Source organism: Monodelphis domestica, chromosome 5 (assembly GCF_027887165.1).
Source record: "Monodelphis domestica isolate mMonDom1 chromosome 5, mMonDom1.pri, whole genome shotgun sequence".
In the NCBI taxonomy this organism is placed as follows: Eukaryota; Metazoa; Chordata; class Mammalia; order Didelphimorphia; family Didelphidae; genus Monodelphis; species Monodelphis domestica.
The window spans coordinates 166,813,110-166,830,583 of NC_077231.1; the positions used below are offsets into that span (position 1 = coordinate 166,813,110).

A 17,474-nucleotide genomic window follows, 5' to 3' on the forward strand; every position below is an offset into this window, starting at 1 on the left:
TCCAGTGAATTGGCAATCTCTTGACCTGAAGCAGTTAATGCACACATAGCATCTGCCTCATCCAGCTTTGTAGGGGAAGGGCAAACTAGGTTTGGTTGGGGATTTAGACAGGGATGAGGATAGAAATGAAGCTGTGCAGGGGAAAGAGTGCTGAATTCCGATCTGGGGAACCCTGCAGAGATAAGACAGTGAAGACCAAGGAGAGCACCTGCATTGGAAGCTCTGCTTTTCTCAAAAGGTCACTACTCCATGTCTGTGCTCCTGTCTTCATCTAAACACTGACCCTGCTGGATGTGTGAGCTGAGACTGAGTAGGCAATCCTTGACTCACTTGTAGCAGGGGAAAGAATGAGGCATTAACAGAGGCAAACTGTTTATTTCCTATAATTCCTGGGTTGAAGCAACTTCTGTGCTATTTAGGGAGCTTTGGGGATTTAGGAGAGCAACAGGCTACTAGCTGCTGGGGAAATGTTTTTAGTATTTTAGTAGGCATTAAATGTTGATTGTCATGTATTGTTTATTTGTTTATTCATTTTTTGCTTCAAGTAAAACTAAGGCATTCCAAGGACATCTGTCTTCTGAGCAGAGCCATTCTCTTATGCCAAGGCTATTTGACTAGGGCTCACTGGAAATAAAGCAAGTTGCAAAGGTGAGGAATCACTGCTAAGGGAGGGCTTAAGAATTTAATTGTTATTGGGTAAATCCACAGACTCACATGCTCCTTGGCAATGATTCATGGCTTCCTCATTGAGATAGGGAGGGCACTCAGGTCCCCAAGGAGCAGGGGTGTACAGATCTCTAGGGGGAGTGTAATACTCCCTAGGACTCACTAACCTTTTGTTGAACATGATTAGGTGAATGCCTAGCAATGCCACCTGGTAATTCAATCACCCCTAAAGCAATGGTGTCAAACTCATATGGAAAAGGAGCTGTAAGATAGCATATTAATTAAGGAAACTACAAATTAACACAATCAATATCATTGTAGTTTTATTTTGTTAAAACACTTCTAGATTAATCTGGTTCAGATTGAAATCTGGAATTTTGGGGGCTTTTTGAGGGGTCACCCTCAATCTGGGATTTTTTTGCATTCTGGGACCAAAGGGATATAGGTTTTGATGCTATTGTCATCTGCTGATCTGAATATTCTCACAGACTTAGTTTGGAATTGGTTTTCTCATTGTCTTCTGTCATCTTCATAGATGACACAAGATTCAAGTTGAGAATCTTGAGTTTAACAGTTTGACTACACAATTCCTCAATCTTCAATTTCAAGGATAGAACACTTCATTTTAGCCATGTACCAGTATAAGCCCTTTGATCTCATTATCTCTTAGAACTGTTCCACTAACATGGACTACTCTCTATAATCACAACCTCTGCTCATTACTCATATTAAACTTACTCTTGGCCTTTAACAGAGACTTGAATCCCTTTATCTATTGCTATTTTCCAAATCTATTTTTTAAATCTGGTTACTTGCCTCCATACCCAGCCTTTAACCAATAATCTACTACTTGAAAGTTTTACTAATAACTTAGAATTCCTTCACTTTTGGATTTCCTGATGTTCTGAGCTAAAACCCCTTATCTTTGGATAATCTTTACTACACTTGTCCTTGACACTATTGCCTTCTATATTTAAATCTCAGACTATATTTTTGAAATTATTTTGGATACTGATTAATAAAATGATGCTTTTAAAATCTTAACCGTATCCAAGAAATAAAATCCATAATATTTATATTCTCATGAAGTGAAAACACAATTCAAACACTGTAAAATTGTTAATCTTTTCATCTTACAATTTTGAAATATTTCCTATGTTAATGAAAAATGCTATAATTAAATAATCATTAGATTTTCATTAAATAGTCTTTGAATTAAATATATCACATTTAACATATCCTACTTGAATTTTTAAAAAGTCTACTAATATACTGATCAGCAGAGATACCAAAATGGAGAAGGTTAGGCAAAGTGGAGATATATTAGTAAAAAGCATGGGAAAGTAAGTTAGAAAGTAGAATGAAAGAATGGAAAATTACAGGAAAACAAATTAAAAAATTTAATTTCACCTAACATAAAGTCTCATCTTTAAAGGCAACTAGTTATTCTATTATAATGAATTAATTTTATTTTTTGCAAAAGTAAAAGCTAGAAAAAGTCTAGGAATGACTCATCCACTTATTTGAACATAAAATCAAATCTTTATGCCAAAATTAGGTAAAAATTCAAAGAGGAATTTCTTTAGTTTTTGCTTTTCTTTTTAGAATATGTTGTTGAATAATTCAAGAATGATGTAATTTTAAGATTTATGTTCTTTTTCTGGGCATGAAGTTCCTTCAGGGAGCAAAATATATGTTAGAGCTTCAAGGGAATTTAGGGGTTATTTAGTCAATCAGAGGACAAAATGAGGTTCACAGAGTTGTAATGAGCTCAAGGTCTCAAAGAAAATTCAAAGTCCATCAGGGACCACCCAGGTCTTCTTACTAGCTGTGTGACCCAGGGCAAGTGACTTAACCTCAATTGTCCAGCTCTTACCACTCTTCTGCCTTGCAACTTAGTACTGATTTTAAAAGAGTTTAAAAAAAGTAATACTTTATAATTTAATAGTCACATGTGAAATCTAGTATATAAAGACAATAACAATGTTGCAAAACAAATCTCTTACCAAGTTTTCTGAGGAAGAAGTACAGTGATCCTTCTCCACTGTGTAAATTCACTGGAATGGTACACACTTGCTGATGTAAATTCCTGACAGCTAGGCATTCCTGGAAGGCATTCCTAAATGAAGACCACCAAAAGATCAAGACTAGCTTTATCGTTATCTTTCCATACCTCCATATGTTGTTTTCCTCATTTTAGAAATGAAAAAGATCTTATCATTGGAAATTAAACCAATTTGAGGATTTAGTTGTGATATGTTTTTCTTCTGACAGATGGGTATTTTGGAAATATTCATTTGTAGATGCTTAAATGCAATTAAACAAAGTAAATTCACACACACACACACACACACACACACACACACACACACACACCCCCATAGGTCACACATAGGACATTTTAAAGGATTTAGGCTAACATTATAGACTTCTTATTCTAACTTTTGTCCAGTAGCACCAATATGTAAAGTCTTAAAGTCTTGTTCTCTAATTCCATCATTACCAATTATCCTTGGAAACTTTAGTACTCCCATTGATAACCCTCCTAACACTAAAATGTTAGCCCATCAAACTTGTGTTAACATCATATGAATTCTACCTCAGCTGATTAGAATGTTCATTGTATTGTGTATCTCAGTATTCCTCTCTCTTCTTTCCTTCCACCATTCCTATGCCTCAAAGGTTTTTTAATCCTGCTTTTTTTGTCCTCAGAATGCCTTCTGCAATATAAATCCAAAACTATTTTCTTGCATTATCCTCTTTGTTCTAGCTTCAATTACTTCTCTTCAGTCTTGATGCCCCTATCATTGACCCATTCAACAAAGGGACAATATAGAAAATATTGCATCATTAAGCCATTGCTCCTTTGGACATTGCCCTCTTTTGCCCTTCAATTCTGGATAACTCTTTCATTTGTTTCCTTTGCTCTTAAACTTGAATATTTAAAAATGATGTCAAGAAAGCATAATCCATTCAATTCATGCTGATTTCATTTGGGTTCTCATTATTCATGACATTTATTTATCTTTTATTGACTTTGAAATAAATGCCTTACAGACATTGGTCTAAATCTTCTCTCTCCTAAACTTAGGATTCTCCTTTTATACCCCTAAGAATATGAGCCACTTAATTGAAAAGGCTGAAGTTAAAAATATTCTCCCTCCTGTTTCTTGCTACACTTCAAAGAATCACCCCTCTATTATTCTTTCTTTCCAGTTTGAGGTAGCCTTCCTCTTGGCCAAGGTTAATGCTTCCATTTATGTACTTAATACTATCTGTTCTCATCACTTTTTCTATGTCTTTTCTCTAATTGTTAGTCTTTACTTGTCTTTTGATTTTCTCCTCTACCTGCAAGTAGGTGCAAGTCTTCTCCATTTCAAAAACCCTTCCACTAACTCTGCTACTTTATATGATCTTATATATATAGTTTTTTTTCTCTTCACGGCTAAACTCTAATAAGGTATACTCTATACTCATTGCTTTTACTTAGGATTTTAAAAATTAAAAAAAAAGTGATTGTTTTTGGTCTATCATATTGATTTTTGTCTTTGTGTTTTTCACTACCTTAGACTGTGAACTCCTTGAGGGCAGAGACTGTAGTTCATCTTTGAATATCTGATTCTTAGCATAGGCCTTATATCCAGAGGATAATTAAAAAATTCTTGTTAAAATATTTGTTGAAATAACTACATAATCTAGTGATACGGACTTCAAGCAGTAAATATCTTGCTGCCCTTCCACAATGAATTTAATTTTTAATTTTTATGGCTGAATAAAAAACATTTATAAATTCTATTCAATTTAATCAGTAATTTATTTAGTACCAATGGGGGTTAAGTGTCATACAGGGTCATTTTTATGCCCCCTGGTGTGGTCACTGCAAAAATCTAGAACCCAAGTACAAAGAATTGGGAGAATAGCTCAGCAAAGACCCCAATATTGTCATAGCAAAGATGGATGCTACAGCTAATGATGTGCCTTCTCCATATGAAGTCAGAGGCTTTCCTACTATCTACTTCTCTCCAGCCAATAATAAGCAAAATCCATGAAAATATGAAGGTGGCCAAGAAGTTAGTGACTTTATTAGCTACCTACAAAGAGAAGCTACAAATCCTCCTGTGATTCAAGAGGAAAAACCCAAAAAGAAGAAGGCAGAGGAAGATCTTTAAAGTAGCAGCCAAAACCAGACCACTTTGTATAAGGACTCTTTTACCAGTGATGGGGCAGCCAGTGCCTCAAGGATGAGTGGACAGTGTGGATGCCATTTGAATCCTGTTTAATTTTGCCTAAGCTGTTTCTTTAGGTGCACTGTTAATGGAAACACCAGGACTAGTTGATATTTGTTTGTGATTTGGGGGGGTGGGGGAGGATTATTTGTGTTGAGGGAATATTGTGGGGATGGGGAGGGAGTTGAGCCCAGGGTTATTTTCTAATTTTTTTTGTACATTTGGAACAATGACAATAAATGAGCCCCCTTTGAACTTAGTTTTTTGGGGGTGGGGGGATGGAGGTAATGTTGGTAGTTAGATGTAAAGCATTACCTTATGCCACATAACTAGCCTGATGTAAACACACAATTGTCCCCATGTTTACTACCCAGGCATTTTTTTTTATGATTATCAAAGATTTTGACTCTTTTTTTTTCTCATGGATTCTTCCCAGCCCTGCTCATGTCCTAATGGGCAAGTTGCTGTTTATCCTTTAGGCACCTGGGACCATTGCTTGTTTATACCTCCCTAGGGCTGCTCTTAGCCCAGGAGTCCTGCTATTGCAGTTCCTGAGCTTGTGTGTGGCTTTAGTTTGGAGTTTATTCCAAACTGTTACTGGAACTGCTGATACTAATATGGGTGCAGTTCTATCCATCCTACAGTCTAGGGTGTGGTACAGTAAACTCTTATTTGTAGGGACTGGTAATGGTAGAAATATTCTCAGGGCATCCCTTTTCCTCCTGCTATAATGCTCTATAAAAAAAAGAAAAAAAGGGTCATACAGCTAGAGGGTATGGGAGGCCAGAATTGAACCATCAAGTTTTTCAAGAAAGGACCCAAACATAAAGCCTTACCTCCTGTACTAGGTGCCATGTAAGACCATGGTTGGTAGAGTAGTCTAGTTTCACCTGGTTGTCCATATGGGGAGTATATTTCTGGCCACATCCCATCACCAGGCTGAATTGTATCATATATGAAGCTCCGATTTGCATAGATTGTGTTTCCACATAACGCATACTGGAGGCAAGTTTAGAGTCTCCTGTAAAACTGAGAAACAGAGAATCTGAATGAGAAACTCAATTGAGAAATACATCAAAGGTAATATTACAATTGTTGCATTCATAGCTATTTCTCTATGAAGTGGTCAACAAGTAATGAGATCAAATTGTGTGCTATGAAGTTAGAAAAGCATATTGTATCAAGTTATTGTTCCTTTTAGCAGTATATCATCTTCATAAGTTCTTTAATCAATGTACTATTTCCAATAAGAGCAAGTAGAAAAAAAAACTTAAAAAATCTCAATTATTACTTTGATCATTTAGCAAGGCATGAGTTAGAAATATAAGAATCCACAGAAGGAAAGAAATACTATATAAGTTGGCACATTACATCAATTTAAGAGATAATGCCATCTATTTTCAGGATAGAATGGAATCATGGTAAGTTGAGTGGGGAGGTGGGACAGACAAGCTAAGTAAAGCTTCACAGCTCATTCTGCTCCAAGTATCCTATATAGCTTCATAATTTTGTTTGGAGTATCAAGTTTTCAGACTAGAATAAATATTCAGATGCAAGTGTAAATTCAAAATTGAATTTCTCAAGTCAAATACTGCCAAATTCTGATTAATCACTTTGAGCATAGCCCCTTGGTATAGATAATAACATATTTTTAAAATCACGGTAATATATTTTTCTCAGACACACCCAACACTGCTAACAGATATTATAAAACAACTTTAGGTAAAACAATGTTGTAGGACAGTAGTATGAAGTGCAAAAAAAAAATGGATCCCTGCAGGCCACATATTGTCTTAGAAAACCACTGTGTAACATTATCTCTGTTTTATGTTAAAATTTTATTTTGTTTACAATTTCCTACTCACATTTTAATCTGGTTTAAGCCTTACTCAGGTGGCCCATTCTTGACGTCTCTGTCATGGGCAATAGTTATTTTCAGCATTGGTGGTACAGATGGAGCATAGTATATTGGGAAGTTAAAACTGAATTATAGAAACTTACAATTAATCTTTGTAAATACCTGATACCATAATGGAGGTGAGCTACTTATCTACCCAAGAGATGAGGTGTGGAGAACTAGAGTTCTCACCAAGTTGTCCTTGGGAGTCCTAACACCTTGGGCTAACAAACAATGAAATGGAAGTGGGCATAGCTTGCTCAAAGACAAGAAGCAAAGAATCCAGTGGCATTTCCATTCACAGAGTCACCAAATTAATTGTTCCATTTAGCCACTTCTCAATATATTAAAAAAAGACAGGAGAAAAGTGAATTTCTTTTCTACTTTTACATCTATTTCTCTAAGTTCTAAATGACTTCCTCATTCATTCCTCTATTTCTCTAGGCTCCTCCTAAACCATTAGACTCCAATTGTACTAAAGCCCAATGCTTTTCCATTTTTCTATTCCTCTGAAGGAACTAGATTAAACCTTCCTAGTTGCGAACAATAGATTTATGTTTTTGATTTTTAAGAGAAACCATGCTTAAACTCATCTGAAAATTATGTGTTCCAAACTGATCTTAAACTTGCAGTTGGGGAGATTCCAGAGAAAGAATGAGAACTTCTCACTCCTTTTCTAAAATCATAGGATCACAAAATTGCTGGAAGTGAGTTTGCGGAACATCTCAGCCAAACCCCACATTTTAAAGAGGGATTAACTCATGGCCTGGGAGATTATATAATTGTCCAGGACACACAGGTAATAAGCAGAGGAAAAGGAATAGAATACTCAATTCTCTGAAACCACAATCTGTGCTCTTACAACTCTACTATAAAATTGCTTGCATGAAGATACAACAGAATCATAATGGAGCACTTAAGCAGCATTACCCTGTTTCCTGGTACTTGTGTACCATATGAACTTTTTAGCTAATTAAATGTCTGTGTGGTTTACAACTGTTTCTGGAACTTCATTAGTACAAACTCCATGTAAATAGCCCTACCAAGCGCCTGTCTAAGGTCATAAGCTACTGAAAACAAGCTTGCTGAATTTAATAAATATTCTGTGGGTGGGAATTTGTACTTTGATTTTACTTTTAAAAAATTTCTAGAGTGTGACAGAATTAGTAGGAGAATAAAATTAGATGGCTTAATTGTTTTAGGAATGATTTTCTATCTAGGTCTGATGAGCTGTCAAGGGAAGAGGCATTCTTAATCTTTGCTAACACTAATCCCTCAACCTATGCCCTGAGACCATCTCAGAAGTGCTTCAGAGGTAGGTTCAAGAGAATGCAAAAGTCATCTAGTCCAACCTTTAATTGAAAAAGATTCACTTTTACAAAATACTCAACAAGTGGCCAAATGGTCTTTGTTTGAAGATCTCTAATAAAGGAGAACCCATATCTTCCTAGGCAATCAAATCCACTTTTGGAAAACTCTTAAATGTTAATATGCTTCTCCTCAAAGTTTCTTTCCTCCAAGTTGTGCCCTCTAAGACAAATGGAATAAATGTAATCCCTTATCCAAGTAATAGTGTTTCAGAATTTTGAAACTAGCAATCTCATTAATCTACTTAAACTAAATGACTCCAGTTTATCTGATTGATCCTCATAAAATTAAGTTTATAAAAACCTTCTTAAATGGGATCCAGCCAATTGCTAAAATTTCAGTGTGAGCATCTACACCTCCAACATGGAAAAACTTCAAATTTGGGCATGATTTATTGTTTTGTAGATTGTCTAGACTCAAGAAAGTGTTAATAATGAAGATTAAATGTCTTTTTTCCTCAGGGAGATGGTTGTTAAACATTTATCAGTATACCCTTATCAGTCTTGAGGACTTTTATATTTAAATTTATGAAAAATCTTCTCATTTTTGTAGCATTTTTAATCCCCCAAAATACCAAAGATATATTTTGGGAAAAAGTTACCATCCATACCTACCTCCCCAGTTTCACAATGGATATGTAGATTTGTTAAATTCAAGTTAAAGATTTTATAGCTGTCCCTATTAAATTTAATCAGATAAGATCCAGCCAATTGCTCTAGCCTGTTGACAGATTTTTGGATCTTTATGTTGAAATCCAATATGTTAGCCTAATATGCTGGCATCTGCAAATTTGATAAGTATGTCATGTATATCTCTACATGTTATTGGCAAAAATATCAAACAGTACAGCGCCAAGCACATATCCTAGAAAGTTCTCTAGAAACTATTTCCCAACCTATTTCCCACCATTAATAACTATTGTGTGGACCAAGTCATTCTATCAGTTCCAAATTCACAACATTTTACTATTATATATCCCAAATGACTTCATCTTGAATGCACAAACAGCATAAGAGACTTTATTAAGCACTTTAGTATTCTTTAGCATTCCCTTGATCTAATAGCCTAGTAACCTTGTAAAAAAAAAAGAAAATGAGATTAGTTTGGCAAGATCCATTCTTTAAAAAATTTTTTTTTAATTTGATCAATTTCAAACATTATTACTTGGTCACAAAAATAATTTTCTATTCTTCCCTCCCCTCCCCTCTCATAGGCGATGTACAATTCCACTGGGTATTACATGTGTCCTTGACCAGAATCCATTTCCATGTTGTTGGTATTTCTACTAGGATGTTCATTCAGAATCTACATTCCCAATCTTATCCCCCTCAACCCATGTGATCAAGCAGTTGTTTTTCTTCTGTTTTTCTACTCCCACAGTTTTTCCTCTGAATGTAGATAGTGTTCTTTCTCATACATCTCTCTGAGTCATTGAGGATCACTGCATTGCCACTAATGGAGAAGTCCATTACATTTGATTGTACCACAGTGTATCAGTCTCTGTGTACAATGTTCTCCTGGTTCTGCTCCTTTCACTCCATATCAATTCCTGGAAGTTGTTCCAGTCTCCATGGAATTCCTCCACTTTATTATTCCTTTGAGCGCAATAGTATTCCATCACCAACATATACCACAATTTGTTCAGCCATTCCCCAATCGAAGGGCAACCCCTCATTTTCCAATTTTTTGCCACCACAAAGTCTCTCCTTCCTCTGTTTTCCTTATCTGTTACCTTGTCAGGGAGATATTTTAGGTTTTCTTCTAGTTTGTGTGACTAGGAAATCACTTTAAAGGACTGATATATATTAATTTAAGGTCGCCAAGGAATTCAGCTATGTAATTCCTAAATGAAAACTCAAGTCAGCAGTCAACCTTTTATGGAGTTTAATTACAAACAGGATGAAGAAAGGTATTAGAGATAGAGAGAGAGAGGGAGAGAGAAAGGGGAGAGAAGGGAATAGGGCTTAAATACCCCTTCTGTTTAGGCTGGGCCAAAAGGCCCAAGCCCTTAGATAGCTGGGGCAAAGAAAGGAGATCAATCCCTATTACTCACGTGACCAAAATGGAGAAACAGTCTCAGGGGCCTCCACCTCCAGCTTCCTTCAGAGCAAGCTTCTCAGAGCACCTCTCCAACCACTCAGAGCCAAAACTCTCCAACCAACCACCCCCTGGTCCTCAGACCCCTCTATCTTTAAGGAAACCATCCAAGTTCCCTCCCCTCAGTTCTCACATCTACCAATCACTGTCCATGTCTTCCCTGTGCCAATGGTGGCTCTACCTTAACCCAGGACCGCCCAGAGGTCTGTGGCTTTGCACATGTCTGTTGAAGGTCATATTCTCAAATAATTAAATCTTGATCCTTTGCTACAGCCCTTCCTAAATCCTGTTAGGACTGAGTAGGGTAGAGATTGTAATTTCGAAGACCTGGTTCTGTCATTCCAAGTATCTCTATTGTATCAATTCTAAAATCAATCATGACTCAAAGAACTTCCTGTTCTATGCTTAAGCATAGAACAAAGCCCTTTCCATTGTTCAGCAAAAGGTTTCTGCCCTAAAGTAATCTTAAGAAGGGAGGAGGAGGAACCTCTCATGCCAATGGGGTTCACATTCCAATAGAGTTCCCACTATCAATAGGAAATTTTTCAAGTATGAAATTTCCCAATGGTGAAATTTCCAATATTTATAAGTCTAAGGAATTTTAAGGTTTACATTTGTCAGTCTTTTGACTTTGCTTTATTAATTCTTCCTGTTTTGCAAGATCATTGGTTTCCAGTTGCTCAAATCTGGTTCTTAAGGCCTGGTTTTCTGCTTTAACCTTTTGATTTTCAGCTATAATTTTTTGGTTCTCTACTCTAATTTTTTCATTTTCTTTCTGAAGCAATTCCCATTTATCTTGCCAGAAGGCTTCCATCTTTTTGATAAGCTTCAATTTAAATTCTTCCAGAGCTTGTGGACAATTTCCATTTCTTTTGGAAGGTTTTGGAGCAATGATTTGTATTTCTTCTTCTGCTATTTCCTCTGTAAAAATTATCCAAGGTCAACCCCCCCCTTTTTTTTTGGTGTTGGAAAGTTTTTCCTGGGAACTGTTTGCCATTGTTTTTCCTTCCCTTTCCAGTCAGAAATGTGAGTGAGGAGGGCAGGCTCTCTGTGTATGGAGCTAAGGAGCAAGGCTTTTTCCTGAGTCAAGATCTTGAATCTTTGCAGCTGTGCTACCTTCCTGGGGGCACTCAAGGTCTGCATTCCACTGCCTGCCTGCACCTGCATTTTGAGTGTAACTGCTCTCAGGGGCAGGTCCTTGGTGGTCTTAGTCAGCTCCCAAGACCTAGAGCTTCCCTTTGCTCATTCCAGAGGTGCCCTTTGCTCACTTGTTGATTCTGGAGGGTGCTGGCTCTAACTCTGGCTCTGTAGGTAGGGTAGAGTAGGGTAGATCAGCTTGAGTTTGAGTGGGAGCTTTTTCATTCCCTTTTAGTGTGGAAATGCCCAAGTCCAACGTAGCTTCAATGCTACGCCCTACTGTAGAGTCCCTTCATTCTTATGAAGATGGTTTTTTGGGGGTCTTTTTTGGTCGTCTATATCGGTGGATCTGAGGAGGGAAAGTGTCTGGCTTCTAGACTGCCACCATGCTTACCCGGAAGAAGACAAGACCCATTCTTAAACTAGGGTCTTTGTAATCAGTTTCCATTTTTAAAGGCCTATTAACCATCCCCATAAGAATGTATTACAGGATTTTTCTAGGAATGAAATCATATTTATTGATTTATGGTTTATAGATTTCCTTCCTTTGTACCTTTTAAAAATAAAGACAAGATTTACCTTTCACCCGTCTAACAACATGTTTCCTATTCTCCCATCATCTTTCAAGGGTATTTCACTGAACCAAACTCAAGATTTTCATTGAATAAGGGGCATGGATGGGCTTTGATCTGCCCTGTTAGAGGGGCCAATCACTTCAATAAAACAATAAATTCAATGGAGTCTTGTTTCCTTTTACTGTTTTTTAAAAATGTTTATACCATTATGTAGTTACTTCCAAATAAAGAATTTCCTCAATAAAGAAATAATATTCTTCTCTACCTTGGACTCAAGGCCATTCATAGTTCAAATTCAGCATACATAATTTATTTAATGAAGCAAAACATGCCCTTTTTTGAGTGTCTTGATGTTCACATTTAGTTGTAATTATTGGAAAAATTCCAAGTTTCTGATTCTTTCATTTGTAAACTTCTCCTTTTTACTGATTGAGATAGACATTTTGATAGGTAAAATAAAAGTTTCCCTTCTCCACAATCAGAGATACAGAGGGTAAGAGACAGGAAACAATTAATTTGGAATCTGGAGGCTGAGAGACCTTAAAAAAGTCATTTAGAACTACAAGTGGGACACCAAAAGGGGAAAATGATATTGTAATATTGTATTTTTATTATAATAATATTCTTCTCCCTTGCTGCTATGAGGCGTAATGAAATAGTCATAGTGTGACTTTCTTCTTTTTGGGGGGAGAGATTAGCAATATACCTTATTTGACAAATATGAAATAAACACCTGGTTAAACAGCTGAAACATTTTAGGTATCAAGTTCTGAGGTAAATCCTTTAAAAGACATCAAATGGGAATTACCTGCTCTTTCCACTTCCCCAGGATACCACCATCCCAACAAAAACAAAACAACAAACCTCTTGTGGTTATGTGAAAAATGGAGACAGACAAGCATCTAATAGGGAAATGTTTAGAACCACATGTGTCCCTTGAAAACAAATTCTTAGGCACGGTGGAAAGAGAGCCAGATCTATAGATGGGAAATTCTGGTTTCAAAATTGACCTCAGGCATTTTCCTGGCTCTATGACCTTGGGCAAGGCACTTAACCCCTATTGTCTAGCCCTTAATCACTCTTCTGCCACATCATGGAAGTGATATTTAGTATGGATTCTAAGACAAAAGGTAAGGGTTTAACAAAACAAAGTCATATAAAACTGCCACCATACTTGGATGGGGAGCACTTTTTGACAACGGATGCTTGATCTTAGCCTACCATATTCAAAGATATGTATTTCAGGTAAAGTCTTATTACCTTAGAGGAAAGTTCTAATGAATTCATCAATCTCAATGAATTCTAAAATATGAAATTACTAATAGAGAGAAGAAAATTTCCAAGGATCATTGATTAGAGCCAGAAGGAATCTCAGAGGTCAGATGCCAAAAAGCTTTCTCTTTACAGATAAGGGAACTGATCCATAAAGATTCTACAACTTGGTCAAGGTCACACCTGTAGTTAATGGTGAAAATGGGATTCAAATCCAGCTCTTCTGATTAGAAATTCCACACTCCTTCTCCACTATACTGCCTCTCTATTTTTTTTATCAGTTTAAATTCACATTTTCTCCTCTACAGTTGTGAAGAAAACTTTCATAGATGTGTGAATATGTTTTTGGGAAAACAAAAGACCTAGACCATGTTCAGTTTGCTCCATGTCACCCAAGGGCCAAGCTTACCTTAGACATTCCAGTGTAGGGCTGTTGATGAAAGCACTCCTCTGTCCTATAGCCATTTTCTTCCCTGCTCTGCTACCCCTCATTTAGTTTATACATGGTGCTTCATTAATGTGCAGATCCTCTATGGGACTTCAAATTAATGCTGGATTTTTACCAAACTGACATTTCTTTCAGTAGATAAGGACATTGGGATAAGTGTAAACTATTTGCTGACAAGCTTTCCCTTCAGTTTCTATTTTCTCATTTGCACCAATTTTGACTAATTTGGTATGCAGTAATATAACTTGTATCTGTCTTTACAACTTTATTATAGGTTTCTTTGAAATTTGAATGTTTGGCTATTTTAATTGCTTTATACTATTCCACTGCCACAAGTTATTTAAACATTCCCCTACTGCTGGACATTTAGATTGCTTCCAGATTGACCCTGGGCAAGTCACTTAACCCCTCACTTCCTAGTCTTTATCTACCTTGGAACCAATACTTAGTACTGATTCTATGATGGAAGGTCAAGATTTTTTTATAAAAATATGTTTCCAGGTTTGGGTTTTTCCTTTTATTTTTGCAAGTGAATATAATGTTGCTACAATACATCTTTGAACAATTATTTGTATTAATTTTGTATTTCTATGAAGAAAAATTAGTAGCTGAAAGAATGAAGAATAAAGGGAATGAAACTTCTGATGAATATCTGAGGGAGAGGCAGGTATGATGGTATAATACAAAGAATCCTGGCTTGGGATTCCAAGAAGACAAGCTTAAATCTTGCCTCTCAGGCTCTCTCTGTGATTTTGAACAATATATTTAAGGTTTCTGGAGCTCATTTTGTCATGGGCATTGTACCCCCAGAAACTCAGATCAGGGAAATTCTTTTGCTCCTTTACACCCTCAGACTCCCAACTCAAAACATCTGACCCTGAGAAGATTTTCCTTCTTGATTTTCCCATTGATCCAAATCATGAGAACCACCCCCATGCCTTCAGGGAAAACTCCTCCCCAACCCCTGGCCCCAGAGTCAAGTCCTCATTGAATATAAAAACTCCAGAACTGAGGCATTCATCTTGCTTGCCAAAAATTCAACATTAATAATAAATGTCTCTTTACTTTTAAGTTTTGGAGTCTTGCATTCCTGCAAAAGGTATCCTTCCCAAGCCCCAGGGGTGCACCTCTGCACCTCACAACATCTGGCACCCAATGTGAGGCTACCCCAGATAGTCTGCAAGGACACAGCTTCTCAGGTAGGAAGGAGTCTTTCTTGGATTCCTGAAACCCCTATCCTTTGGGTGACATCTTTGTGGGACCTATTTTGCGCTCTCTCTCCCATTGGCCCCAGAAGCCAGTCTAGTCTGGCCACTGGTTCTGGGGTTTATCGGCTCCCCTTTTTTATACCAGAAGGCGTTCTGGTGAAGGGGAGACTCTCGCCTCACTAAATATGAGTGCTATAGGTTAAGCAACCTCTGTGGACATACAGTTGTTGACCCTCGGTGTGGAATTGATTATTCCATATCCATGGTCTTGGGCTTTCATGTCTACCAGCTCTAGAAGTCAAGTCAGCCTGGCTGCTGGATCTGGGGTCTATTGGCCCCCCTTTTTCATACTAGAAGACCTTCTGGTGAAGGGGAGACTCTCGCCTCACTAAAGTGAGTGCTATAGGTCGGGCAACCTCTGTGTATGCACAGTTGTTGACCCTCAGTGTGGAATTGGCCATTCCACATCAAAATGGGACAGAGACAGACTTGAAAATTGGGGAAAATTGGATCTATACAACTTGAAAAAAGAGAAATTAATTTTTTTTGTAATGTTAAATGGCCACATTACACTCTTGATTAAGCAAGAAGCATGGCCTGTACGTGGCAGTTTGAACTGGTTAATAAAAGGAGGGTGTTAGATTAGATAGTCCCTGAGATCCCTTCCAAATCTCAAGTTATCACCCAATAAAATTGAAATATTGTTTTTATATTTTATGTATTTAAATAAATTAATTGAACTATAAATGATTATTAATTAGTTGTTGCTATTTGTATTGGTATTTAATGTTATTTCTACTAAAAGTTAATAAAAACTTTTATTGCACCCAATGTTTCCATCACCAGATTATTCTGTAGTTTGATAGAATAGGTCTTGTAAAGTAGTTACCTCAACATATCTATTGCTTCAAAGAAATTTGGAATTTTTTTATGAGACATTTCTTCATGCATTTTGCTCACTACTCCTTTTGAAAGACTTTTTATAGTTCCTAGGTGATTTTGCTGTTTTCCCTCTCTACTTCTTTGACAAAAGATTTCAAAGGTGAATACAGCATCTGAATTACTTTGGAGTATTACTTTTATGCATTTCCTTCAGGACTTGAAAAACTAAAAGCTTTTAATGTCTTTTTCTATCTGTTCCCTTTCCCCCCTTAGTCTTTAATCTTTGGGTATATGGGCTATTCTCTTTAGATTCTTTATTCTTGATTCTATACTAGAAAAAAATCTAGAAACTTGGGCTCATACTTTCCAAATCTGATACTGAAACTTATTTCTCCTTAAGTTTTAATCCTACAAAAAATAAGATAATCATTACTTTTCTGCTCTGTTTACTCAACTACTATAGATCTCATCCAAGACCCTTTCTACTATTTCACATTTGCTGATAAGAGTAGTCCCCTTACTATTAAAATAAAAAATAAATCCCATACTATGGCCCTTTTAGGATCTTATCTCATTATCTCAACCTTTTATAATTTCTAGATTTATTTTCTGATCTGCCCAGAACCCTTTCCACTATTTTGTAATTGTTAATAAGGAATGACTAGCATTCTATAATTAAAATAATACACATTATAGTCCTTCTTACCTCCATAGCTTATAATCTCTGACTTTTCAAGGCTCAGTTAACATGCCACCTTATATTGGAGGCCTTTCCTGATACACCCAACCATTAAAACTCTGCTCTCCCTAAATCACTTTGTATTTATTTATTTATTTTGTGTGTGTTCTCTCTCTCTCTCTGTCTCTCTCTCTGTCTCTCTCTCTCTCTGTCTCTCTCTCTCTCAAGTCTTTGAGATATAGGCCTCTTTAGCTTTGTAAATTAGGACCTGGCACATAACAAGTTCTTAAAAATGCTTCTTAAATTCTTGATTGAAGTATTATCTCTAAGGCAAATCAAACTTGTAGACAATTCAAGGTTATATCTGAGTTTCTATTGTACACAGAAATATATTATTTGGATACTTTTTGAGGAGAGAAACCAAGGAAAAAAAGATTCTGAGAATCTGGGAAATTCAAAAGATGGTGATAAACTTGATAGAAACAAGGAAGTTCAAAAGAGGGATGGGTTTTTGAGAAACAACGATGATTTAAGTACTGAAATCCATCCTTGTCTTCTCATTCTGTGCAGCTCATCTTGCCTCAATGAAAATAAAAAGTGATGTCCCACAAACTCTGTCAAGTTGCAGTATACAATCAAAAGAACATAGAAACAATAAGTGGTTGATTAGAATGGGGCTACCTTTCATATATAGATGTATGAGTTACTCAGATTCACAATTATGAGAAAACTCCTCACATCAATCCTTACATATAATCTAGGTCCTTTGTTGGGGGCTCTGAACAGCAAACACAAGTGGTTCAGTTCTCTAGTCACACAGGACTAAGTTCAAACAGTGCTCAATTTCCACTCTTACTACCTTCCTTAGAGCCTGGGAGGAAAAGGGCAAAATTTCAACTGAAATTGCCCCAGGGTATTTAACATATAATTAGCATCCATTTACATTGAAGGTAGCTCCCCCAAGTAGGCCAATGGGTAAAGCCAAGCAGACCAAAGGGGACCATGGTTCAAGTGACATC

At 36.6% G+C, this 17,474-nt stretch overlaps 1 protein-coding gene across 1 annotated transcript in view; it reads right to left on the minus strand.

Annotated features, from left to right (window-relative positions):
• The window catches only part of RELN (reelin), a 539,202-nt gene that overhangs the window by 149,019 nt on the left and 372,709 nt on the right, over positions 1–17,474 (minus strand). The window contains exons 21-22 of the mRNA XM_003342005.3: positions 5,729–5,921; positions 2,673–2,785 (exon numbers count right to left, since the gene is read on the minus strand). Of these exons, the coding sequence (XP_003342053.2) occupies positions 2,673–2,785; positions 5,729–5,921 (306 nt within the window). The remainder of the gene's footprint in view (positions 1–2,672; positions 2,786–5,728; positions 5,922–17,474) is intronic.